General features: G+C 46.6%; 1 protein-coding gene and 1 long non-coding RNA gene across 3 annotated transcripts in view; one reads left to right on the forward strand and one right to left on the reverse strand.

The window, feature by feature from the left end:
* The window catches only part of LOC135372626 (uncharacterized), a 69,179-nt gene that overhangs the window by 28,689 nt on the left and 12,939 nt on the right, over positions 1-27,551 (reverse strand). The window contains exons 3-5 of one of the 2 annotated variants that reach the window (XM_064606143.1): positions 15,192-15,313; positions 10,647-10,685; positions 8,224-8,268 (exon numbers count right to left, since the gene is read on the reverse strand). In XM_064606143.1, coding sequence (XP_064462213.1) covers positions 8,224-8,268; positions 10,647-10,685; positions 15,192-15,313 — 206 coding nt within the window. The remainder of the gene's footprint in view (positions 1-8,223; positions 8,269-10,646; positions 10,686-15,191; positions 15,314-27,551) is intronic. The other variant, XM_064606144.1, reaches the window with a different exon arrangement.
* LOC135372629 (uncharacterized) lies at positions 17,813-18,229 on the forward strand. Its single transcript, XR_010416037.1, has 3 exons — positions 17,813-17,885; positions 17,946-18,036; positions 18,104-18,229. It is a non-coding gene; the product is annotated as an uncharacterized LOC135372629 (long non-coding RNA).

Below are 27,551 nucleotides of genomic sequence, written 5' to 3' on the forward strand. Positions count from 1 at the left end.
GTCATTGCTTTTCTCGAAGCTGCTGTCCACGTCGCCGCTCACAAGTCACCAGCCCAAGGTAGCCACTTCAATCTCTTCATTTCATTTGATGTGTCGACGCAGCTGTAGATATTTGGACCTCCTTCGTAGCACCCTTCACATCAGTACAGTCTGATACAGGTGTGGACATATAATATGGTACAACTTATTGTAATACTATTACTGTAATGCATTTTGTATTAGTGTTATAATACATATCTCCACACAGTATTGTAATATCCAAAATATGTACTATCGGCCCTGCTGTATTAGTTGAGACAGTAGTACTTTTCAGCCTTCCCAGTGGGCGCTGGCCTAGTAGGCCAGAAGGCCGATCTACGACTCAGCCATATACGCGCTGATGACAGCGGCCCATGCTCTGGAAAAGCGGGCCCATGTCATTACACCTTCGCACTGTACCATCCCCTCTCTCTTTTATATGCAAATTGAGACACAGGGCACAGGCACAGGTAGTTGACAGGGAGTCTTGCATATACCTTTTGTGCACAACTGAAACACGCCATGGGTATGACAGCGTACAGACATGGACAGATAGAGAGAGGACTCCAAGAATGACTGGCACATAGGGGGGTAGTACGTGTCGTGGGCCAGGTATGGGTGAACTGCGCTGACATTCATCTGGAAAGTCTTCAGAACCCCCCAGAGAAAACCTCAGACTCGCATTTAAGGCCTCATCACATACCAGGCGGGCGACTTTTTGTCGTGCGGGACTTTCTGTCTCCTGAGTGTACAAATGGCTTGCGCTACTTCTTTTTCGTCATTTTCACACGTGACAGGCCTCCGCGTTCACCACGTGGTGGTCCAAAGTTTGTGCAAAACAGAAGGCACGTGCTGGACAAGATGGCAGACAACGAGTTGAGTTCGCACATCAAACAGCGAATTGTCATGAAGTTTCTCGTGAATGAAGGCGTAAAGTCATCTGAAATTCACAGAAGACTTCAGGCTCAGTATGGCCACGATACACAAAGCCGCAGCAAAGTGTTTGAGTGGTGCAAACGGTTCCGAGACGGCCGTACATCAGTGCAGGACGATCCCGGCCGGGGCGGCTCAGAGTCCAGTGTCAGGGTTCCTGAGAACATCCAACTTGTGGAGCGCCTGATCCGCAAGGACCGACGGATAACATCTCTCGATATCAATAGTGCATATAGTGTGATCAATAGTGCATATTACAGCCAGGTTTTCAGGAATGTGCATAAGGCACTGAAGCAAAAGCGGCGGGGCCTCATCACCAAAGGAGTCCTCCTCCTACAGGACAATGGACGCCCGCATACTGTGCATTTCACGACACGCACCTTACAGGAACTTGGCTAGGAGTTGCTGTCACATCCCCTTTACAGTCCAGACCTCGCCCCCAAGGGATTTCCATCTCTTCGGGCCGCCACTTCAGCTGTGACGATGAGGTCAAGAATGCGGTCCGATCATGGCTGCTACGCGCCAGTAAGGATTTCTACGCTGCTGGCATCCAAGCCCTAGTGAAATGCTGTGACAAGGGGATTAGTGCCAGCTGGAGATTGGCGTTGAAAAATAAAACTAATTTCTCGCCTATAAGTTCATTTTACTTTTGCGAAACATGAAAAGTCCCGGTTTGACGTGGACGGCCCTCGTTTTTCTTTATTACCATAATACGGCATAATACATCCCATAGTACAGTATGTGTACTATAGGAAGGGAGTTGCCTCAGGACAGAAGCCGCCGATATTTCGAACAGAGACTGTTGTTCTTCTGGGCCTCTCTACCGGTTCGCTGGATTTCTACCCATCTAGTATTTGTACTATGTTTTATAATGTACATATTAAAAAAAGTGTACGTATTTTACTAGAAAATATGTTTTTGGGGTGTATTATGAATTAGTACAATGCAAAAAATAGTATTATTGCCCGCCCGTGGTCCCATCGTCGATGAGGCCCAGCTCATATTGCGCTTTTTGTAGCACCTCAGCAATTCCGAGCCACATAACGAATTCGGTGGCCCTTAGAGGCATTCCATGTGCTCATCAACTGTAAAGGTCTGAATTCCTATGACGATTCTCTGAGGGACACTAATTGCTGGCTGTAAAATAAGTATAAAGCTGCGTAATTCAGTGAACACATCACCGTCATTTACTGCCATGAAATGCCGTAAATGACGGCATTTCATATCTGGCGCCAAGCAGATATGACCCACCATCTTTGAGCACTAATGATAATGAATTTGAAATGTTGTGACAACAAGTGTCTCACAGCGATACAATAACAGTTCATTACCGGATAGGAAGCAATGCAAGAACATACGATGGTAGGAGGCGTTATCAAATTGGAAGATAGGAAATAAAGTTAACGCGCTTCGCACACAGAACCCAGGGGGAAAACACGACTTGTACTTGGTTGGATACCAGGGATGCCGAGGTGGAGTGGTGTTCACACGTTGAATGGCGTACGTGGTATCGATCAATGCGGCTCTCGGACTTCAATGTTGAGAGCGGGCATCGCCTCCAAACAAATGCCTTGCGCTCTCCCGTTTCCCCATTTCCCAGTCTTTCTGATAGCCTCTCCCCTGATAGATTCCATGTATTGGGAAGTGTGCATGACTGAAGTACCCGCAACACCTGTCCTTTTCCGAGCAGTAGGTTGAGGCATTAACACCATGACTGACGCCACGAACTGTCGGCAGAAACAAGTCCTGTCAAGTCACACACGTGACTTAGTTATCACGAAACCTTACCTATTGCAACGGAATTGGACAGACAGTTTTCTTTGATTTTGGCACGCACATTGAGAATGAGACGGCGTATCATTATCGGTATTGCGACAGACGAAATGAGATCCTGCGGTCGTGATTTGTGGGGGAATGAGGTCGTCCGACCGTGGAGCAATGAGTGTTGACATTTGGCGATTTAATCCCTGGCCTTACCATTAACCTGTGTGTCCTAACCCTGAATAAAATGTCACGCATTGGACGTGCATCCAGGGGTCGACATCGATTCACATCTTGCAGCGTGCAATTGGTTACAGTACAAGTTGAAGAGAGTTCAAATTTAACGACAGATAACGCTACCATTTAGAGTGGGCAATGATATAATGCACTAGCAGTATTCCAGTAGACGCGACCGCGACCAGGGCCAGCCAAGGGATGCTTAAAGGTGAGCTACGCCGATTTCCCGATGTGTTAAAACGGTTGTGATATTCAGAATGAGCACATCCAACAGCCATTTTTGTGACGTAGATGGGAAAAACCTGCTCCAATTACGTAGATAGAGAATCGTGCTCCTGATTGGATGAAAGCTGATGCTTTCTCCGACTTCTCTGAGTCTTGCGTCTTCTCCCGTTTGCGAGGAAATCCAGTTATGGCCGCCGGCTACGATGAGCGTTTCGTCCCAGGTAACCCCGAGAGCTATTGAACGATGGTAACTTTGCCACCAGATTAGTCAGTGACAAAAGGTATATGTACTTTATCACAAATTTAATAACTTGTTGGTCCAATAACGTGTTGGTGTAAATAATGGTTGAAGCTGTCCTTTGCCTCGTACGGTGCACTTCGTAGCAAAATACACAGAGTCCAAATGTTTTTCTTGTCCACAAATGCCCTGTCGAAGCTGAAAGGCCCTTATCAAAATGGGGAAGCCCAGGCTTCCCCGGCTAGGTTAAAAGGAACAAAGGAGAAAAGACCGCTGCGGCGTATTAATGTTGTTTCAAAAGCATAGCACCACAAAATTTGTAAGAGTCAGTTGGTGTATTTATTTATGTTGGTCACCTCCTGCACCAATTTTTAATAAGGTTCAATTGCGTTGCTACCAACCAGGACCTAAGCCTGACCTATGATCTAATAATATATATCTATGACCTATAGAACCTTCAACGCTAGTTTGGTCTAGGTTTCACACGTAGCTTCTAGTGAAATTCGAAGCTGCTCTGTAGAGCTGACAGGAGACTTGCAGAGTAGGGAATTTTTTTATTTATATTTTCCAAAGAACATGTAAAAAAACTGTAATAAGCTGTGCAAACTGTATTCAAAGAAATACAAATATACTTTGTTTTAGATATGTGCGTGTTACCAGGTTACAGGTGACCGATGACACACAATGGGTGTCAAGGGTGAGAACACAAGAATACTACCACTGCAGGCACTGTCCTGAAATTCTAAGTCACCATTTGTCAGAAAGCAATGACCACGCAAGCCTAAGGATCATATTGAGCTCCTTCCATTATTCTTTTTATTGACAGCATCTTGGCTGCCATCCAGTTCATGAAAGTGGCCTTTATCGTTGAAAGAACGGTTCAACAGTAAGCGAGCTGGTGATAGTGTCCATGATGGCGAGGTCTGAAGAGGAGATACAAGAAGCGACATACACACACTATGTTGAGACATTGTGTATGTCCCTTCCTATCCCTCGTCTCAGGGTTTTTCGCTATGCACCTCCATGATGTTTCCTTCCGGAAACAGGTACAGCAGGCGCTGTTAGCAAGTCACACAGTACTTTTCTTGAAACAAGAATCCATAGAAGGTACACAGTCATCTTCAGCATTGCACACATCTATGGGACACGTTAGTCATTGAGGCCGGCACATGATTGGTGGTGTTGAACAAACAATTATGTCATATTTTAGGCACAAAAAGAGTTCTGGCACCTGGATGTTGATTGAGACAGATGTACCTCTACATACTTTGCCATGACACAAATATATGAAGCAACAAATGTACTCTCTACTTTATTATGGTTATTAGTCAACACTGCCAAGAATGTGGGAACACAGTCTTGTACCACCTACCCTCTTCAAAATGACCTTCACACACGACACATTGTAGGTTAACGAGACTCCAGAATGATGTCCCTCCAGTATGATGTCCTCCTCCCCATTGGCTGAAAACATCTTTCTACTACTTTGGATAAGGCGAAGTTAGTACAAGAAACACACACATTCCTTTTTTGAGCAAATCAGTATTCAGAGCGTCACCATACTCTGGTGGTCCTGCAGTGCATTACGTGGTACAGCACACAGTGTAAAAAATTTAACCGTAGAACATGTCCCCCGTTCTAATGACAGTCTTCTCCAGTTTTTCAAACTGCCATTTCCCACAGTGCTTTATTGTATGTCACAGCATTTCTAAATATTTACTGTAGTTTACCGGTTGTAGCAGAAAAAAAAGATACTGCTGTTTCCGATCACAGGACGCAAGCCATAACTGCTATACGGCAACAGTACATGCTGCTGTCTAGCAGTTTGTGTTTGGACATGGTATGGTGCATGCAGGGTAAATTCCATGGTTAAAATATCCAAACGTGAACAACCGTTAGATTGCATGATGTAGAGTGCTGTATAGTACAGTAAAACCTCCAAAGTCGGACACCTCCCTACCTCGGACAACTCCCCATGTCAGACAAGATTTCATTGCACGGGCAGGCTCCCATTGAAACTACATGGGGACGAAATTCTCTGTCGGACACCTCCCTATCTCGGAAGTAGGACAGGGTTTTCCCTGCTAAGTCGGACAAAACCCTGGCCAAATGACCTCAATATCGGCCCACCATTGCACCAAAAAGACCCAAAATGAGCCAGTGGCATTGACTTTCGCCCCTTTTTTCCCCTATACAGGTCTCAGCATTTTGTTGCTTTAGTTTTGCGAGTCCAAAAACAAGTGCTGTCAGTCTACATTGTAATTCTTTGTGTAAGCACTTGTCTTCGGTTTGTCTAGAGCCTTTGAACGCGCACTGCACCAAAGCAATGAAAAGCGGGCTAACGCTTCAGAGACAAGTCCTCATTGCTCGAAAAGCTCCAGAGGTAATGGCGTTGAGTGGAATCTGAACGGAATTTAATCTACTAAAATCAGTAAAAAAATATCAGTGAAGAGTGGGTAGAGGTACCACTACCAGGCACCACCACCAGGTACCACTAAGGACCATAAATTGATGAACGGGGACATCTCGGGCAACACAGCTGTGATCTTTTCCATTTTTTGTTTCCCTCAGATTCTGTAATCGGACACCTCTATAAGTAGGACACGCTTCGGCTGCACCGCGGGTGTCCAACATAGGGAGGTTTCACTGTATTTATGTCCCGTGTCATGTGACCAAAAAGAATATGTGCTTCTGCTCATGCTGCACAGCACAGGCGAAATGAGCTGCATGTGAGGATAACAACATGAAACCCGAGGCGCGGAAGAAAAGGCATGACTTTACGATCTCTGTGTCAGTTGTCTCTTGTCAGTAATTGCGTACCAACTCGCCTGTACCTGAGAATAGGTTTGATGCATTGTACACGCACCTTAGACATGCAGTGTGTGGTGTGTTGTGATAGTAATGCCACTGCCAATTGAAAAATAATGCTCCAGGTGGATTGTTTTGGTACAATCTTGAACTAAGCATACCAAAGGGTAGGTAATCTGCGTGACAGGTTTACCTGGAAGTAAGAATGTAAATGTAAGTCAATGAATAATTAACATTATCAATATACCGCTGCAGATCATACCAACAATAGCACACAAGATGCTCCGATATGTTCTGCAGGAATGTCTCTGTACTCACAATATTAGTACAGCAGCTCCAGAAAGGCATAAAACAAGTTTTTGTATACATGATACCACTTCAATGCAACACAAGCTTCTGCTGCATTGCCATAACACAACAGCGGACAGATTTACCTTACTTCACCTGAGAAAAAAGAATGTACTGTTGCACACATGGTGCTGTTTGAATGTAACCCTGAAACGTCTCGAAAAACATAATTTATGACCGAAACACGTCCACTGAAAGATTTCGATTCACCTTACTCAAAACTGAGAAAAGGTATGTGCTGTTGCACACATGAAACTGCTTGAACTGCCCTTGAGTGCTGTGGAAGAACACCTTATTGGTGACCAAAATATAACAGCTGAGCCACCATTTTAATTTATACCTTACTCAAATTACACAAGATATGCTGCCGTGCATATGATACGATGATACTGCTTAAATGTACTGTGAAAGCGCTGGAGTAAGAACAGGCATGGTTGCTCTAAGCTTGCGAGCAACAGCAAGGGCATACGAACACAAGAAGTCGAGCACAAGCGATGCAATGCACTTGATTCATCAGAAAATGAAATGTCTCAGTACCAGGCGTCACTGTTCCGTCAACAAAAACAGATGAACTTTGAAGGGGCGTCAGGTTGGCACTGGTGACAGCCTTCAGCTTGAAACCCCGACGGTGATAGTTGAGACGTGGAGTGCAAGCTTTTCGGTGGTGCCAGAATGCCTGCGAAATAGGGCAATTCCAAATCGGTACTGAGAATACACCCGCTGGGGCCTAATCTTTAAAGGATGAAGCAGTAACTGACATATAGCCTATTTTTCTTTTCTATGTGATGGCATTTGCACCGCATGACTGACTTGTCTGACATTACGCGTCTTACCTTCATCTGCTGCCTAGTCCTGCTCCTGCAATCTCCTGCTGCAGATAATGTTGGCACAACATCCCGGACGAGACATCTTCGCCTCCTTGTGAAACAAGTTGCGCATTGCTTCCGTAATATTCGTATGAGCCAAATGAACAGATCAAATCGCTGCTTTCGAAAGTGGCACCCAGTCGGGGTTGTAACCGATTGTTGCAGTCAATATGTTTTTCTTTCGCCTTTCAGAAAGTTGTGATTTGAAACATTGGAACTGCATGCTTAAGTGTTCTTGCAGACGGGAGCAAAACGCTCACGCATTCTCGGCACGCAGCACAGAACACGAAACACATCAGGAAGTCTGTACTGGCCTAGCAAATGCTTTGCAGTCGAAGGAAGCAAAACTCACGTTCCTCGTAGGTTCAGTGAAGTCCAGAAATATACTGGCTCCCTAATAGCGAACTGTTTATCACATCCCCAATGTCAATCTGCGCAGCAGACGGTTCGGCAGAAGAAACTGGCCGGCTTGGCGCAAGAAACCAAGCCAAAAGTCATGCCAAGCCGGAGCACAGGCAGACCACGAATGTGTCGTCGACACAGGGTTTGCGGGCCACAAGACGGAATGTCAGTGAAACTAAAAATTCACTTTTTCGAAAAACCGCGAGGAGTTTGGGATAACTATTTTGATATAACTATATATGATATAGGATAACTATACTATCAGTGTTCCCTTATGAACCCATCGTGTGAGTACCATTCCATTCTCTAACACTCGAAAATCGGCGTAGCTAAGCTTTAAAAGGATTGGGGACTTTCGTTTGATCAACTTCCATAACAAAGCCTTACCGGTAGTCTCGGAACTGTTGGTGCTGTTGCCAGAGTCCTGTTCGGCTGGTAAGGGACAAGACAATAGGGAGTTTTAGTACATCGGAAGGAGTCGACGAAAACGATACGCTAAAACATGCCGTGAAATCCAAGCTCAGCAATGTGTCGTCAGCGAGTTGAAAGAAGTTAAGTGAATGACATCTTCCGGAACCGTTATCGTGAACACCTTCCGATCTACGAAACCACACTATTGTTCTCAATGCAGCTATTACTTTCTGAGCTGTTCTTCAATGTCGGCAACCAATGAGAATTGACAATGTTGCGTAGCCATGCACGCAGTGCACATCCAGATAAGAACGCTGTATTGTGTTTAATCCCTTGCTAAAGAATACCGCGCCCTTCACTGTAAGACGCCCCAATATGACCTTCCAAGCTCCCGCACGATAGCGTATTCAAACTGGAACGGAATAGAATATTCTTCCAGCTGCAAACCTGGAGAAGACCTTCTCAGTCAGATGTGTTACAAGATGCACTACTACTATACGTATTGTCACGTGCTGACTGTATTAAAGCTGCGCCCACGTTCGCATGAATATTAAGGGTTCACGAATGTATTAAGAATTCATGGTTACGCAGTCCTCCATCCACTGCGTGCCACAAAAAGGTTTGCATTCACCCATTCTTTTACGGTGGGGGACGAGGCGAAAGACCCAAAGATGCACCAATTGAAAGTATCGCGGTATCTCTACCATCGAAAATTGCTCTCCATTTGCAATCGTATTCGACCTCCTTTTCCAATACCATCGCCCTAGCGCTTCCTGCGATTACCCTCATGATGACCCTCATGTTGATTGATGTGCAGACTCCACAGCCTTTAGGTATCTGGCACTTGGGTCGGTCACAGAGACACGTCCATCTCAAGCGCTCTCCCCGTTGACCGCACCGAAACCCTCCTTCTAATAGAGCAGACTCTGCTTCATGTGCGAGATTATTTCATCCTTGCAACGTCTACGTGGGAACTCCTTTAAGCAATTTTCTCCATTGCACAACAGCAGCTACAACGTCCGTATAATGTCGTGCGTAGCTTCTGGCAGTTACTGCGGCCACTAAAGTGGCAGTAAAGTGACTGCTGTTATTCAAGATTGAAGCGCGAATGAGAAGCTGGCGTCTCACTGGTGTCCGCACACGATTTCCGGAGATGATTGGACACCCTATCCGCAAATCTGTGTCGCGCCTTTCAGGAGGAGAGATGAGGAAACACGGAAATTTCGGTCTCCGCGTTTAAGTCACGAACGACACAAGGATGAATAAACAATTGATGCAGAATACGTAGGGTTCTACGTTTTCGGGTTTTAGGATTTTTCAAATTCAGGGGGGGGGGTAAAAATCGGGTGCTATTTTCACAGGAGAACCTGGGGAGAAATCGGGCGCTTCAAACTGTTTGGTATGCCATCGGGGAATTTTCGGGTGAAACGAAAGGCATATGAAACAAGCCGCAGCTGTGATACTGGGACGACAAACAAGAATATTTACATTCCCGCTCGGAACTGGGGCAGTGAATGGCCGTGGTATTCAAACACTTGTCCGAGCTCCACAAAAGTTCGTCGTTTTTTCTCCTGCAGGAGGGGATTATAAAGGGAGGACAAATAGGTTGTCACAAATAGCTCTCTTTGCTGATATTATGATTCAATTTTCCGAGGATTTACCTACAACCACAAATTGAAGGACCCCAAGGATTTCGGGTAGATATCGGGTTTTACCCGAATTCTCGAAAATTTGTTCGGGGGGGGGGACTATGGTGAAAAATCGGGTTTAACCCGAAAACGAAGAACCCTAAGAATACGGTAGGTGGATAATCCATTATTCGAGAATGATTAGACGATGTCAAACGATAGTGGGGAGTCTCTGCAGATTACATTCGCGCATTACGGTCTTGTCCTTCTCTATTACTGGGAGATATGTTATTTTATCGGTAGAGTACACGGTTTAAGATATGCTGGTAATGGATGAACGACCTTATTCTCCAACGCTCAAGAAAGAAAGGATTACAGAAAGTCGTCGTGTCTGCGATGGTGCGCTCTTGCCCCATGTGACTACACACACGACTAAGCGAAAGCCTTGCTCTGTGATATGGTTCAAATTCAGCAAGTGGACAAATCGATTCCTCTTTCTTTTTGCAATAGAACATCATTCAGTAGTTTGTTTTGGAATTTGGCACATTTGCTTTGCGAACATTGTGTCGCTTGGCTTGATGACACACATCTTTCGAGAGAATGCCAGCCTTGCCATACAACCAACCTGCAACAACGGTCTATGATGCTTTCATGACTTTTTCCTAGGAAATCTCCGTAACACATTAGCTTTCGATCAGGTGGATTTGTCTAGTTATGATAACTAGCTATTGCTCAGGCTGGCTTCTACTTACAAAATGAATAATTACTTACTGGTTGTAGTAACCGCGGCGGTGGTGGTGGTGGCTTTTGCTGTTGGAAAGAAGAAAATCTGTCACTGATTATGTACTGTACAACCACATCGCAATAGATCCTCTCTATATCACAACACGCTTATCTGTTGTCATCTTGTAGTGTTTAGAGGAGTCCGAGAACACACACCGTAAGCCTCGAAACTGCTTTATTCCGAGAGCCACCCAACATCGTAGCAGCAACTAGACACACACATGAAAAAGTACCGCAACAGGAGGCAGCGCTGTTCTTAACACATAGTTATCAGGACACGCCCCCCTAGCAAGTGAGGGAGTGCCTCACGTGAAACATCTTATCAGTCAGAACATGTAAACATCACACATCTGGTCTTCGATAAAAGTAATATATTAACGTGTCTGTTCTACAACTTGTGCGTTTAAATAACCAGTAACTCATACAGCTATCGTGCCACATTAGCACAAGTACGCGTACTACGTACGTAAAATATAATTTTGGTTGGCGCTGCGGCTTGTTGGGCAACGCATAAAATGAGCTACTGCAAAATAACGATGAGCGCGGGTGGCCTACAGAGCACGCCCAATGCTGTGAGCCTCACAGCTTTAAAAAATGTTCTCCTCGCGCAAAGAGCGCATCGCCGAACGCGAGGATGTCGTGACGCGTCATGGGCTCCAGCACGTGAGCAGTGACGTACAGAGGCATAGCTCAAGCATGTATAGGCGGCGCGTGAGCCGAGAAGAGAAAACAGAGAAAAAGGCACAGAGCCCCTGCTACGTCACGCGGGTCTCCTCTCTGTCGGCCGCGGCTGCTGTCTCAGACTGATTTTGGAAATTCGATGGCGTTGTGACAATACACCGCAGAGCGAAAATATTTTGCGTGGTGACTCCTGCTGGACAGCTTCACAGGTGAGGCAGGGTTTCAAGCCATGTTACATGTCCTTTCCATGCTCATGAGAGAACTGATGTTCTGAGGCTGGAACAACAAGAAAGGACAAATACATACAAAGTCTCAAATTGTGACTTTTCAATGACTTTTGGGTGACTTTCATCTTTCATCGTTAACTTCCATGCTCCTTTAAAGCCACGTTTCTATTGCCGTGAGAACGGCGACTGGAGAATGGCGAGACTGTCTACGGCGTTGGCCGAGATATACGGATCCTCCTCTTTTTCGTTTTGATTGGTTGGTCACTGCCGTCCGGGGTCGTCAGTCGCACGAAGAACGACTGCACGGACGGCGCAGGATAGCTGGCCACCACTGAATGACCTTTCTGCTACTCCGGGTGCCGCTGTGGACGTTCGCCCGGGAGTAGGAACGTAGCTTACGGCTTCTGCTGACATTGTTCGAACGGGCATGTTACTGGCATTTCCTTTTATTTTCACTGGTCGTAAACAGGCCACGCAAAAACGAATAAAGAAAGTAAGTTGTTGAAGTCTAGTACCGGTTTCGAGGCTTACGAGCGCCCCCCCCCCCCCTAAGAAAAGTCCACTGACCAAGTCAGACAAATAGAACTGATTATCACAAACATGTGTAGACTGTTACTGTAGAAGGCACATTGATGTGCAGCCTCTCTCGAACATTTTCTCCCTCGTTACTGGGCAACAATGCTGGCCCTGTAAAAGCTTTGCTATCTTTAGCAAATGTTCCGAAACTTACGTTTCCATACAAGAACACAAACTACATGACATGATCAGGAAGGAGGCTCTCCCTTGTGCACCTCTCCGTCCGCCTGTACACGGCGAACACCCGTTCGCTCGCTGCTTGGGCGAAGATATCGACAAATATTTCCTTGTGCCGCTGATAAGCTTGCAGAATAGTTGGCGCCCTGTGGTACGCTACTATAATAGTGGACATGCTGCTCGGGGTAGCTGTCACAGGTAGTCGTAGCTCTCTTTCATGAGCTCTGGGAGTCTTCTTTCAGGAACATTTTTTGTAGCAAGGTGAACAAATATTTTCGAAACAGATAACGGAGTTGCTGGAGGAATACTGTGGTCAACGGAACTCTGCTGCTTCGCCCGCCTGTGTGTGTAGGGTAGTGAACAGCAACTGCTCTGCAGCTTTTTAATGCGGTAACATTATTGGGCTACCTCCTTGGAAGTTCTTGTTGTCTCCCCCAAAAACTCAGCCGAGAAGATACATGGCGCCGCGGGAAACGTGGACGCAGAAACGTTCATGACACGGTATTCAACGTGACTCCTCCACTTTTCCCGTATATAGGGCCCGCGTGTGGAGGGTCACTTAACAACGCGTTCGTGGCGTGGTATGACCGTACGTGTGAAAGTGGAGCGCAAGGGCACGTTACAGGCGGGACCTGTCATGTTCTTCCTCGAAGCCAGATTACTCAACGACAGAGTAACTGTGAGAGCCTGATTCAACAGAGGCTGCTGTTTTCTGGGTCAGTGCTTTTGCACAGGCAGTGTCCTGCTTCAGTCGGGGCCCAAGCATACCATACAGAGTGGCAGTACCTAATTGACGTTAACCCTGGACAGTCGATCAGTCAATGAGTCGCCAGCAGCAAGCTGAAGGGTGTGATAGCGTTTACAAATCACGGAACGCCGCTACAAGTGGATCACTAGCGTACACTCTTCACACACTTCTCCGCATAGCACGCTCCTAGCCAACCATCACCTCCAATGATATCGTTATCTGCCGTGGTATGTTGAAAACAGGTGGCGCCCGTCTTTTCTGTGACACTTATGCTGTTCATAATTGTCACAAAAAAGGCATACGCCTGCCGTTTTCAATAAATCAGAGCAGTTAACGGTATCAGTATAGATTATGGTTGGCTAGGAGCGTGCTATGTGAGAAGTGTAGTTGTGATATTCGACAGCGTCTTAAAATTACGCATTCGAGGCATTTCGCACCGCCTTCACTTCGTCGAAAGAATTTCCAGACTTTGCTGACGTTGCGACGAGTACATCCAGGGGGAACGGCATTGGAATCTTCTTGAGTCCTTTGACATTAACTGCACAGCAATTATTTGCACGAGACTAATCCGAGTACCAGAAAAAACATACAGCGTAGAACACGTGTAACGCGGATCACCGTTCTAGAGTAAATCAAACATAGTGACGTCACCTCGTATTAGTTTAAGGAAGCCGTGTTCACTACCCTTGACAACGAGTACAGACCGTGTTGTAAGGGATCCGAGCAGCACTCATGTTGCTATAAATTGTTCCTCGTATGTTGTCGGGCTCAGCGGCGTAGCTTCGGAATTGTTCGAATATATTCGGTTTGAAAGGGTGCTCGACTCGATTCAAAATTCAAATATCATACTTTATATTCGGTTCGAATGTAATACCCAATTATTCGCTTCGATATCTGAAATATTAGAATATTCACACAACACTATTCGATATTCACGTTTCTCAAATAAAAATTTGCGAAGCGAAAACCCAGCAACACACTTGAACTCCAGTCAGCAGCTTCTACTCAATCCAATACCCTTATGATTGCTCCGTTACGAAGGAACTGTTTGCGCGTTACCAGTTAAACTACACGAGTGTTGTGTGATGAACTTCATATGGTGCCGTCGTATGATGACAAAGCAAAGATAGAAGCAGGTGGCAGATAGCAGCATGGAATAAGTTCCCTCTTGTAGTGCAGACTATGAAAGGCAGGCTTGGGAAGTAACTTGTGGCGGCCCGTGGACGACCAAAACGTGCCTGTGCTGCCGCGCGCTACTGCGCCTGGCAGCCAGTTCTACAGGCATCAGCCTTGCGTGAGACCACGCATCATCTGCCCGCTGGGGCATTCAATGATCGCGGTCAAGACTCATGTAGAACAACACCGTCTCCTCCACATTTGGTGACTCGAACAACGAACACCATGTTTAGCGTAACTCGGCCATTCACCATCCTAATTTTTTCAGCAAACCAGCAGCGAATCACCGTCTAGCAGGTAAGTCGCACCGGTGCCCCAGTTCCACCGGGGACCCACAGGGAGACCACAGCGAGTTCAATTTCCGGCGTCCAACTGCTTCGCGATGGACCTCTCCGCCACTTCTCTGGCGACAACCAGCATTCACGCTCCTGTACCGGTCGCGGTATTATCGCTCACTCAGCAACAATCACTCACCCCAACCCATACGCACTCGCTTAGCAACAATCAACGCACTCAGCGGCATCAGCAGCCAACGCAATTAGCAACCACTGAACCAGCAAGCACTCAGCTCTGAAATAACTGTACAGTTACTTCAGAATTTCATCTTCTACTTTCTTGATTCAGAAACTTGTCAGTACCTGTCGCTGATGAATATTGAATATCAAAGTTGCTCACTGAGAAAGGGGTTTAATTACACTTGCTGGCTGAAAGTGCAGTAAGTGATTATTTGTCATTAAATATACTTGATAAGACGGATAAAATAGAACGCCCTCCAAGAATACACCTTCTGCGCACCATCTTAACTCATTCGGACCATGCCAACTGTGACACTGACGTACACATGCGTATAGTCATATTTTCAAAGACACGTGAATAGATCTGGAACGCACAGTTTGCAATCGATAAATGCGGTAGGATAAAATACTAGCACTCAGCGGGTGTACCTACCACTGAGCTTGAGAAAAAGGAAGATACCAGCCCCACCAACGACCAACAGGAGACCAACAACACCCACTACGGCGATTATGGTCTTCTGCGGTGACTTTACTTCTGTCTCATTGCGCTGAGCTCTGTAAGGTGAACCGCAAATGAGTTCGACGACAGTTTGAACACCCGTCATATAAACATGTAAATATATAAGTATAATAATATAAATATGTAAAGTTGTTGCCACTTCGCAGCAGGTACCCCACTGATTGGTTTTCGAATGCGCCAGCGTACTTGAGAACAAATGTTTTTCAAGCATTTCACTAACACACTGCTAGGCAACAGCTGGGCATTACTCCAGCAGAACGAAGGATAATGGAGCCCAACAGCAGTCAACGAGTACTTGCATAACGAAAGAAAATGCCGCGATACCTGTAAATGCAAGAGCTGGTCTGTCAACTCAGTGTAAAATGATGTAGTTGTTCTAGTATAGCGTGTGCTGTGTTCTCAGCACTGGTGGTACGCATTTTGCATTGTAAAGCAAACACGTAATAGTTAAAAAATCGATATCACACCGGGGAGTAGTTCTTCGATTCTGAGCTATAGTGATTAAGAAAGATCGCAAACACTATTCATGTAAAGACCTCTGCAACCGCGTTCTCTTGCAACATTTTCTGAAACTAAGAGTCATATAGTGAACATGAAATAACTGATGTTCTGAGGCTGGACCAACATAGAAGGGACAAATACGTACAAAGCCTCAATTTGCCTAAGAAATTAACGATAAAAGATTCATCTTACATCGTTAATTTCTTAAAAGTGAAAGGAGGATGAGCGAGAGAGAGTGGCTGGTTTGTCCCTTCAGATGACGCACCCTGGAAGTCACTGAGAAGGCGTGTTAGCTTAGCTCAATTGGTAGAGCCCTGGACCGGCAATCCAGAAGATGTGGGTTCGAGTCCTACAGCTGGCTAACCTTTTCAGTGACTTTCATCTTTCATCATATAGTGAGTCTGCATTTGACCACAAAAGGAGGCTAGCAAATCATTAACCTGTGAAAGAAAGTTACGTGAATAACCCACTCTCGAACCTACATAGGAATTGTAGATTTCGAATATCCTACTAGGATGAATTAGAGAAAGTGCACATGAAATTTGGCAGGCACGGATGTCAGTCGGTAGTAGACGTCACAGTGCATCATACAATGCATCAATTTTCTCTATTATGACTCATGCAGTATACTAGACATTGTAGATTGTCTGTAAGTACATGAAGAGGAGATGTGCCATAACGTGTGCAAAGTTGCAAGACGAATAGAATTATTATTCGCATTTCTAACGTATGTCGCGTTAACTATGCTCGACATTATGCTTCAGTTACGAAGAAAACTCTACGCACACGCATTACGCACACTACTAACATTATGCTTCAGTGAGCATCCTGCTTTTGTACGTTCATCGACTCCCATCATATATACGCAAGATATTCCCAAATTCTGATTTTTTTATTATTTGCAAACGAAACGGAAGTCTTATGTTCAGCCTTGCCGCGCATACTGATTCATGATATGAAACTGTCTAAGTGAATAGCTCCCAAAGTGTGGTCCGCTAGACCCATGGGGATCCACAAAAGTGTTCGTGGCGACCCGCGACGATTGAAGACAGCACGAAAACCGCACTGGCGAGTGCTGGTCACGTCATCTTCAAGGGGTGAGATATTGTACGACTTTATACGATATATCGTATAAAAGAGGCTGAAGTTTACTACATTCTTATTTCTTGTACGGCGGTTCATTGTTTTCTTTTTCTTTTTATATCTTCACGTTCCTTACTTATGCCAACATGAATCGTACATAAGGGGTACTCGAATGAATTATCAGTGGTTTTCAGTTCCGACAAAACGAGAAGTTTGCGAAACACTACTGTAAGTGACACTGACCCTCACCGCCTCAAAGCTGTCTCAAAGAACGCGCTTCACATCTTACACTCCCTAGTGAAAATGTATCTGAGAGGCCTCTCAGGATTTTTTAAGAGGTCTGAGAGGACCTTTTAAGAAATTCTGAGAGGTCTGAGAGGACCTCTCAAGCAGTCCTAAGAGGTCTGAGAGGACCTGCTACGAAATTCTGAGGGGTCTGAGAGGACCTCTCAAGCAGTCCTAAGAGGTCTGAGAGGACCTTTTAAGAAATCTTGAAAGGTCTGGTAGGACCCTTTGGCACTTCTGAAGGGTCTGAGAGGTCCTTTCAAGAAATCTTGAAAGTTCTGTTAGGACCTTTCAGGCAGCACAGAGGGGTCTGAGAGGACCTCTTAGAGAAAATCTGGAAGACGTTGTATAATCATTCATGTAGCCCTGAGAGGTTTGGGGGGACCTCTCAGACAGCTTTGCGACAGTGCGTCGTGCAACACCTCCCAGAGCAAGTTGCTACGTGTTTTCCGCGCCGCGGAACATGCTACCTCGTCCGCTTTGGAAAATAGATCGCAAGATTTCACGTGTTTGTGCATTATTCTTCAAGGAACACGTGCCGTGTACCTTGTATTGCCTTCCCCCCTTGAAGCTATTGTTCTTGCAATCCGTGCATTATTGTACTGCACGTAAGTGGAAGCGTTTCGGCCAGTCGCCAGCGGTTGAATCAGTCTGTTTTGAAACGCTGAAGTGTGAGGACGTCGGCCGCGGATCTCAAGTAATTTGCGTTTTGTCTTCGGGATTGTAACTGTTTTTGAGGTATGTAGACGATGTCTCAAATATGCTTTTGTGATTGACAGCCATTCCTCTTCACTTTAGGCTTTTACTACTGTTCGCAGACACGCATTATGAGCGCCGATAGGAAGATTACCAACCACGTAACGTTACCAACGGCGCTGGGTGCCAAACGGTGTGTTATATATTTCGATGCCTACACACTGACTTACACTGACATTTTGAAGTTGTATTTCTTACAGATGAATCTCGTACGAAGTGACAGGTGGTGAGAACACAAGGTGGTGAGAACCCAATCTCTCCAGTTAGTTGGTGGCTTACGCAAGCAAGGGAAACTAGACGGTGCATCGCAAGTCCCGAAGTATACGTAAAACAGATTAACTTGATCACCGAGAAGCAGAGTTCCTCAAGAATATTTTTCATCGCCGCTGTACGGACATTGTGAATATGTGTCCCATGAGTTCACGCTTTGTGGAATACGACAGTATGTGTTGATGATGACTCGTACGCTTTCGTAGACATGTAAGTGCTAAATCTAGTTTCTGTTGGTGCAATTTACCGTTTCGTGTAGTTTCTTGCGAGCGATCCTTCAACAAATATTAGATATTCACAATTCTGTAAGACATTTGAAATAACTGGTACATAATCAGATAGCAGTGTGCATGCCTTGAGTGTATCTGTACAATCGAAGGAACTCAATATATGTGGAGTTTTGTGACATGTACTTGTCTGTATCTATGTCTGGTGTATCATAGCACTGTATAATTATACCACTCCGACGACAGGTGCAGCGTAGACGGCGAAATTGAACATTTATGTTCCGATGTCAGATCTGGGCATTAGCTTCTGAGAAGTCCTGTCAATCTGAGAGGTCCTCTCAACCTGAGAGGTCAGCCTGAGAGGTCCACCAGCCTGAGAGGTCCACCAGCCTGAGAGGACCTCTCAGCCTGAGAGGTCCTCTCAACCTGAGAGGTCAGCCTGAGAGGTCCTCTCAGTCCCATAACATATTAGACCTGAGAGGCCTCTCAGATACATTTTCACTAGGGCTATGTATATTTTTTTCAATCTCAAGTACTTCATACATGTACATTGTGAACATTTACTCCGCCACGAGGATCTTCCCCTTTCAACCCAGCGCGACATATTTTTATAGACAAGTGAATTCGTTCTTAACTTTATATCTGCATTTCGCTATTCAACGTGTATTACTCCGGAAGCATATTACGTTTTATGACCCAAATGCTAGTAAACGACACCGCATCTCGCGAGGAGAGACCATCAGAAACTCGTTGTTCTGTGCTATTAGGAAGTTTTAGAGAACCGTAAGCGCCCCACGACTCCGACTCCGTAACGTAACTCCGTTAACAAATCAGATATTGCAATGTGACGTCAGCCATTCCGCTTAGGCAATTGACTTATCATAAGACATCTCATGGATGATATCAGGTTGCTGATATCTGATTGACTGACAGCGATACAGAGTCGGAATCGAAGGTCGCGTACGTCTCATACTCTTTCTGATTTCTTGAATGTTCCCCTAGGTATTGTCTATCATTTCTGCAGTCTTTTACCAATATCCTCACTCGTATTTTCGTATATCTGTAATACGTATCATGCCTTTGCTTTTATGCCCTCGTTGTTTAAGATGTGCATTTTATTTAGGCATAAGTAGTCTATTCCCCTACTATCCTATATCTGGTTCCGACAGTTACATGTGTATCATGTAAGCTGTGCGAAAATTCTGCAGGGTTCTTTGTTTTTCTTTGCAGATTTTTTATGAAAAGCAGTGAGAGAAGCATTTATACCACATTCGCAGGCGGGTTATACCACCAGGCGGATTTTCTATCGAAAAGCGTGATAAAACTACGAAAATACCAACCTAAAATAGATTAATTAGATGTTTCGGGAAAATAGGAGATATCAGAATTTGAGCCTGTCATTATTTAAGTCTACCTTCTTTTATAAAAACCCTGAAACGAGCACATACTTTGGGATATAAATCACCGAATTTTGTTATGCAAGTGAGCCGCAATCAGACCTACGCTCTTCTTGAGCACACAAACAGGCATATCTTTGTCTCACATGATCCGTTTTTGGTCACAGTATTGTTGCAGTCAACAGGCACGTCCCGCACCTATCTCCCAGTTGGCATCAAGTCTTGGATAAGCGATGACTCCAGAAAAGAGCTCGAGGAAAGAGTGCAGCAAATACGGAATAATATCCATTGAAACACAATGCTCTATGAAATGTGATTAACCACCGAAGGACCTCATATTGATTGTGCTGTGTGCGCAACTGTATGTGTGTATAACTGTCGGACCAAGAGTGGTCAATTTAGTATGATGCAACAAACGTTGGTGCCTGTGAAGTGTGATCTTCTGTAGCGATACAAGTGCGGTAAAACGGATCTTGCATGAAGATAAATGCTCGTTTCATGCGTCCCATCGTACGGAGATACAACACTCTGAACATACTGCTAAGGGAGGAACGTGAGCATAAGACACGCATATATGAGTCCCAGCTAAATGCGAACATATTTTTTTGAAAATACATCTTCGGAGACGCGTCTTTCCTTCACCCCCAACGTGAGAGGGTGAAAATAACACTATCGCCTCTTGCGTCCTGGAAAAACGCTAAAAGAAAACAGAGAATGCAACCCAAGATAAGGGCAGTTCCGATAGAGTCGCCCGATACATTACTTTTCGTTTTGTTTTCGCAAGTTAAAGCTCATCTTCGACGCTTGACGCAGCACAGTGCACCTTCACCCTCTGACACTGCGGGTGAAGGAAAGACGCGTCTCCGAAGATGCGCAATGAACAAAGAAAAAACTGTTACTTCACTGAATTTTTGGCGGACGATCTATCGCACGGATTTTTATTATGAAAACGGCTCTATCAGGTGACCAAGGGGACCAGTGTGTGCGGAAGCAACACTTGGGGTAGGTCTTGCTCGAAGATATGTCTAGTCAGATTGTACCCAAAGGATAAGCCGGACCTATCATTCAAGATGTACGCTGTACTGGACGATCAGAGCAACCGGTCGCTTGCCAGGCCGGCCTTTTTTCGATGTGTTCGGCGTGCAGGGATATGAATCCCCCTACATACTCAAAACATGCGCTGGGACAGTTGAGTCATCGGGAAGACGAGCAAGTGTATATGTGGTACAGTCAATCGATGGACGTGTACGAGTTCCACTATACCCACACTCATCGAATGTATGCAACTTCCCGACGACAGGAATGAGATTCCTACGCCAGAAGTGGCGCACCATCATCCACACTTGAAGAAAATAGCTGGTTTAATCCCGCCTCTGACGGACGACGCCGAAATACTGCTTCTACTCGGCAGGAACGTTTTGCAGGTGCACAAGGTACGGCAACAACTGAGTGGTCCCAACAATGCTCCGTATGCCCAAATGTTGGAACTCGGCTGGATGATAGTAGGTGATGTGTGCATCAATGGGATGCGGAAGCCAGACCGTATCAGTACATTCACCACTACACTACTACAGAACGGCAGAGCGAGCACTTTTACTCCGTGTCCAAGTCACGTCTTCATCAAAGTGAATTTTGCACAAGGTGCTGCGATAGCCAACGTGACGCCGATGCCAGCGGGGTCATGCGATACGTTGTCGTACATCAAAGGGCTGGGTGACTCTGTGTTTGAGACATCGAAGGACGACAACAAGCTCGCTCCTTCGATTGAGGACAAGCAGTTTCTGGAAATAATGAACAAGGCATTCACCAAGGATGAAGCAAACAGTTGGGTTGCTCCGCTTCCCTTTCGCACAAGGAGGAGTCCACTACCAGACAACAGACAACAAGCGCGAACTCGGTTTGCCTCGCTCTGCCGTACCTTGGACAAAAGACCGGATATGAAAGAACACTTCTTTACATTTATAGGCAACATCTTTGCGAACGGATATGCTGAGTTAGCCCCGGAACGGAAAGAAGGAAAAGAAGTGTGGTACCTTCCTATTTTCGGCGTATATCACCCGAAGAAGCCGGGACAGATACGTGTTGTCTTCGACTCGAGCGCGAAGTTTCAAGGGACATCCCTAAATGACGTCCTTCTCACAGGACCTAATCTAGGAAATCTTGTAGGAGGACTAATTCGGTTCTGTAAGGAACTTTTCGCCATCACCGCAGACATTCAGCAAATGTTTTACTGCTGCATCGTTCGTGAGGAAGACAGGGAGTACTTCAGATTCCTTTGGTTCCGCGACAATGACCCGAAGTAGGATGTTGTGGAGTACAGGATGTGCGTTCACGTATTCGGAAACAGCCCATCGCCAGCTGTTGCAACGTATGGATGTAAGCGAACCGCCCTTGAAGGTGAAAGGGAGTATTGTACCGACGCTAGGCGATTTGTAAAGAGAGATTTCTATGTGGATGACGGGCTGATGTCCCTCCCTACCGAAGAAGCCGCCATCGATCTACCCCAGAGAACGAAGGACATGCTGGCTGTAGCAAACCTGAGGCTGCACAAAATAGCCTCCAACAGCGTCGCAGTGATGAAAGGTTTCCCATCTGAAGAGCACGCGAAAGATCTGAAAGAACTGACTCTCCTCCGACACAAACAAGCTTGGGCCTGAGTTAGAACATTAAAGATGATGCCTTCACCTTCCACGTTCCTCCCAACAAGAAGCAACACACCAGGCGGGGTCTTCTGTCTACAGTTAATAATTTGTACGACCCTCTTGGATTCGCAACTCCTGTCACTGTACATGGTCGGTTGTTGTTGAGGGAACTGTCCACCTTGACAGAAGATTGGGACGTCGAGCTACCACAAAGTAGTGAATGGGAAGTTTGGAGGGACTCTCTATCAGCTCTCGAAGATATCGAGATACCTCGTACCTGCTCTGGTACATCTCTCGCCACTGCGTGTCGTAAGGAGCTCTGTATATTTTCAGATGCCTCAACCAAAGCCATTGCTGCCGTGGCTTACTTAAAACTCGCGGATGCTCGTGGTCATAACCATGTCGGGTTTACCCTCGGGAAAGCCAAGCTCGCACGGAAACGTGGACATACAATTCCAAGACTCGTGTTGTGTGGGGCTGTGCTCGCAGTGGAAATGGCTGACGTTATCATCAGCGAGCTCGACGTTTGCCTTGACGTCGTGAAGTTCTACACCGACAGCAATGTAGTACTCGGCTACATATACAACGGGTCCAGGAGGTTCTACGTATACGTAAGCAAAAGGGTCGAAAGGATCCGGAAGTCATGTCAGCCCAAACAGTGGAATTATGTTCCCACTGAACAGAACCCTGCCGACATTGCCACACGGGCAGTATCGGCTGATCGCCTTGCAAAGACAACGTGGTTAACCGGCCCTTTCTTTTTGTACAAGACAGACGACTCGGGCTCAGATTTCGAATGTCAAACGTTTCGATTGATAGACTCTGAGGCAGACGAGGAAGCTCGTACTGTGGTGACCACCCTTGCTACCAGCGTGTCGTCGCCGCGTCGGCTGCGTGCTCACAGATTCGAGCGGTTTTCGAGATGGACGATTCTGATTCGGACAATAGCGAATCTTCTGCACATCGCTCGCTCATTTCATTATCGGGGTGATACTGCATCGGTGTCGACACTGGCACACTTGCCTCGAGCCCCGGACTAATGAAGAACTTTCCGCTGCGAAGAAAGTCGTCTACATAACCGTCCAAGGCAAAATGTTCTCGAGTAAGATTCGATGCATCCAAAATGAGCACAGACTACCAACGGACAGCCCACTTTGGAAGTTGAACCCCTATATGGACGAGGATGGCATCATTAGAATCGGAGGACGACTTCACAACTCGACACTTGACCAAGACGAACTGCACCCTGTCATCATGTCTCGTCGGCATCATATTACAACACTACTGGTCCGACACCATTACGAAAGTGTTGAGCATCAAGGCCGCCATTTCACTGAAGGTGCAGTCAGAGCGGCAGGATTGTGGATTGTGGGAGCAAAAAGCTGCATCGGCTCGATGATTCACAAATGCGTCAAATGCCGCACACTGAGGAGCAGACCTCAGAAGCAAATCATGGCTGATTTGTCAACAGACACACTTAGCACGGACCCACCGTCCACCTATGTGGGCCTCGACGTGTTTGGACCCTGGAAGGTTAAAGCGCGCAAAACTAGAGGTGAACTCGCACACATAGCTGGGCGAACTCACTCATGAGAGCCCTCATGATTGCCCCTCACCCTCACCTCACGCCTTTGAGGTGAGGGTGAGTGAGGGCAAGCCCGCGATCAGGCCATCCGTGAGTGCACTCATGAGGTCTTTACCCTCATGAGGTCTCCTGTGAGTGCACTCATGAGGTTTTGCCACTCATGAGACCTCCTGTGAGTGCACTCATGAGGTCTGAGGGGCGCCAGGTCTGTGTGAGGCCTGAAGGGTGTGAGGTCAGTATGAGTGCATTCAGAAATGATGTTAAATGACGCTTACCAGACGTGGGCAAATTATGAAGGCACTAGTGATATGGTTCCAGCGATCCAGCTACCGGCAGAGTACACTTTAAAGGGCTGGTGTTCCCGTTTTTAGCAATTTCGTCTACGTCGCGCTGGGAACACAGCCAAGCGCCCTGAACTGACGGATTAATTGGTGATATGGTTCCAGCGACCTAACTACACGCAGTGTGCACTTTAAAGGGCTGATGTGCCCATTTTTAGCAATTTCGTCTACGTCGCGCTGGCAACACAGCAAAGCGTCCTGAGCTGACGGAGTAGTTGATGATATGGTTCCATCGACCCACCTACACGCAGAGTGCACTTTAAAGGGCTGGCGTGCCAGTTTTTAGCACTTTCGTATATGTCGCGCTGAGAACAGAGCAAAGCGTCTTGGCTGACTAATTACTTGGTGACATGGTTCCAGCCACCCAACTACCGGCATGGTACACTTTCAAGGGCTGGTGTGCCCGTTTTTAGCAATTTCGTCTACGTCGCGCTGGGAACACACCCACGTGTCCTGAGTTGACTGATTACTTGGTGATATGGTTCCAGCGACCCAACTACAGGCATGGTGTACTTTAAAGTGCCCGAGTGCACGTTTTTAGCAATTTCGTCTACGTCGCGCTTGCAACACAACAAAGCCTCCTGAGCTGGCTGATTACTTCATGATATGGTTCCAGCGACCCACCTACGGGCAGGGTGCACTTTAAAGGGCTGGTGTGCCCGTTTTTAGCAATTTCGTCTACGTCGCTCTGGGAACACAGCCACGCGTCCTGAGCTGACTAATTACTTGGTGATATGGTTCCAGCGACTCGACTACAGGCAGGGTGCACTTTAAAGGGCTGGTGTGCACGCTTTTACCAATTTCGTCTATGTCGCGCTGGGAACACAACAAAGCCTCCTGAGCTGACTGATTACTCCATGATATGGTTCCAGCGACCCACCTACGGGCAGGGTGCACTTTAAAGGGCTGGTCTGCCCGTTTTTAGCAATTTCGTCTACGTCGCTCTGGGAACACAGCCACGCGTCCTGAGCTGACTAATTACTTGGTGATATGGTTCCAGCTACTCGACTACAGGCAGGGTGCACTTTAAAGGGCTGGTGTGCACGCTCTTACCAATTTCGTCTATGTCGCGCTGGGAACACAGCAAAGCCTCTTGAGCTGATTGATTACTTGGTGATATGGTTCCATCGACCCACCTACACACAGTGTGCACTTTAAAGGGCTGGTGTGCCCGTTTTTAGCAGTTTCGTATATGTCGCGCTGGGAAAGAGCAAAGCGTCTTGGCTGACTGATTACTTGGTGACATGGTTCCAGCGATCCAACTACCTGCAGGGTGCACTTTAAAGGGTTGATGTGCACGTTTTTAGCAATTTCGTCTATGTCGCGCTGGGAACACAACAAAACCCAGTACACTTGGCTGTGTTCCCAGCGCGACGTAGACGAAATTGCTCAAAACGGGCACACCAGCCCTTTAAAGTGCACCCTGCCAGTAGTTGGATCGCTGGAACCATATCACCAAGTAATCAGTCAGCTCAGGACGCTTCGCTGTGTTCCCAGCGCGACGTAGACGAAATTGCTAAAAACGGGCACACCAGCCCTTTAAAGTGCACCCTGCCGGTAGTTCGGTCACTGGAACCATATCACCAAGTAATCAGTCAGCTCAGGACGCTTTGCTGTGTTACCAGCGCAACATAGACGAAATTGGTAAAAACGTGCACACCAGCCCTTTAAAGTGCACTCTGCCTGTAGTTGGGTCGCTGGAACCGTATCGCCAAGTAATCAGTCAGCTCAGGACGCTTTGCTGTGTTGCCAGCGCGACGTAGACGAAATTGCTAAATACATGCACACCAGCCCTTTAAAGTGTACACAGCCAGTGGTTGTGTCGCTGGAACATCATGCGTCATTTGACCTCATTTCTGAATGCCCTCATACTGACCTCACGTACCTCAGGCCTCACCAGTGACTTCACTCAGAGACCTGGCGCCCCTCAGACATCATGAGTGCACTCACAGGAGGTCTCATGAGGGACACAACCTCATGAGTGCACTCACAGGAGACACTATGAGGGTAAGACCCTCAGGGCTTGCGTTTGTGAGTGCCGTGAGGGTGAGGGCGGTGAGGGGGAGGGCGATTGAGGGCATGTGTCTGTGAGGGCCGTGAGGGTGAGGGCGACTGAGGGCCTGTGCTCGTAAGGGCGGTGAGGGTGAGGGCGATTGAGGGCATGTGTCTGTGAGGGCCGTGAGGGCCGTGAGGGTGAGGGCGAGTGAGGTTTCACCAAAATGCCCACCTATGCAGCAAAAGGTCGGCTGTGTTGTTTACTTGCCTGTCCATACGTGCGGTACACATTGAAGTCATTCAATCGATAGGTTCTTCGAGCTTCATCAACGCTCTAAGACGGTTCGTGTCTATTACAGGTCCGGTTAAAGTGCTGCGGTCTGATTGCGGAATCAATTTCGTCGATGCGTGCAAAGAGTTGAAGATCAACACTGCTTCGCCTAGCCATAACAATGTTGGCAAATATCTGCAAACTCAAGGATGCACGTGGGTTGTTTTCAATCCCCCTCACGTCTCTCACATGGGTGGTGCTTGGGAGCGCATGATCGGGATTGTTCGTCGCATCTTGGACTCTGTGCTTCTAAGCACGAACAAGTGCAGTCAATGGCCAGCACCTTTCGGGACCGCTGGAAGAAAGAACATCTTCCAACATTGCAGGGCCGTCGCAGGTGGCGAACAGCTCAACGAGACTACCGAGAAGGTGACATTGTCTTGCTGAAGGACAAGGATGCCGAACGAAATGAGTGGCCTATGGGTCGCGTTATCAAGACTCTACCCAGTTCTGACGCGAGGGTGCGTAAGGTAGAGCTTAAGATCCACAAGAACGGACTAGTGAAGGTTTTCCAGAAACCCATTTGTGAAATTTTCCTTTTATTAAGTGATCATGAATTGTGAACATTTACATGCTTGTTAGGAAATTCGTGGTATCTTCAGATACCAGACGGGGAGTGTGCTGCATCTACAGGCTTGTCTTAGTTATTTGAGTATATTTGGTAGCGCCCCTTCGCGGATTTGTACGCGGCGGTTTTCTTCGTTCTCATTTTGGAACTGTGACTGTTATGCTGATGCATGGAGCGAAGCCGACGTGGCTCCCATCCCACTTATGAAGACTTGTCTTTTTACCGAACTATCGGTTATGCATGGTTTAGCCTTCTGATTAAATGTGTGCAACTAACGAACGTCCTCACTGAG

Source organism: Ornithodoros turicata, unplaced genomic scaffold, assembly GCF_037126465.1.
Source record: "Ornithodoros turicata isolate Travis unplaced genomic scaffold, ASM3712646v1 Chromosome16, whole genome shotgun sequence".
In the NCBI taxonomy this organism is placed as follows: Eukaryota; Metazoa; Arthropoda; class Arachnida; order Ixodida; family Argasidae; genus Ornithodoros; species Ornithodoros turicata.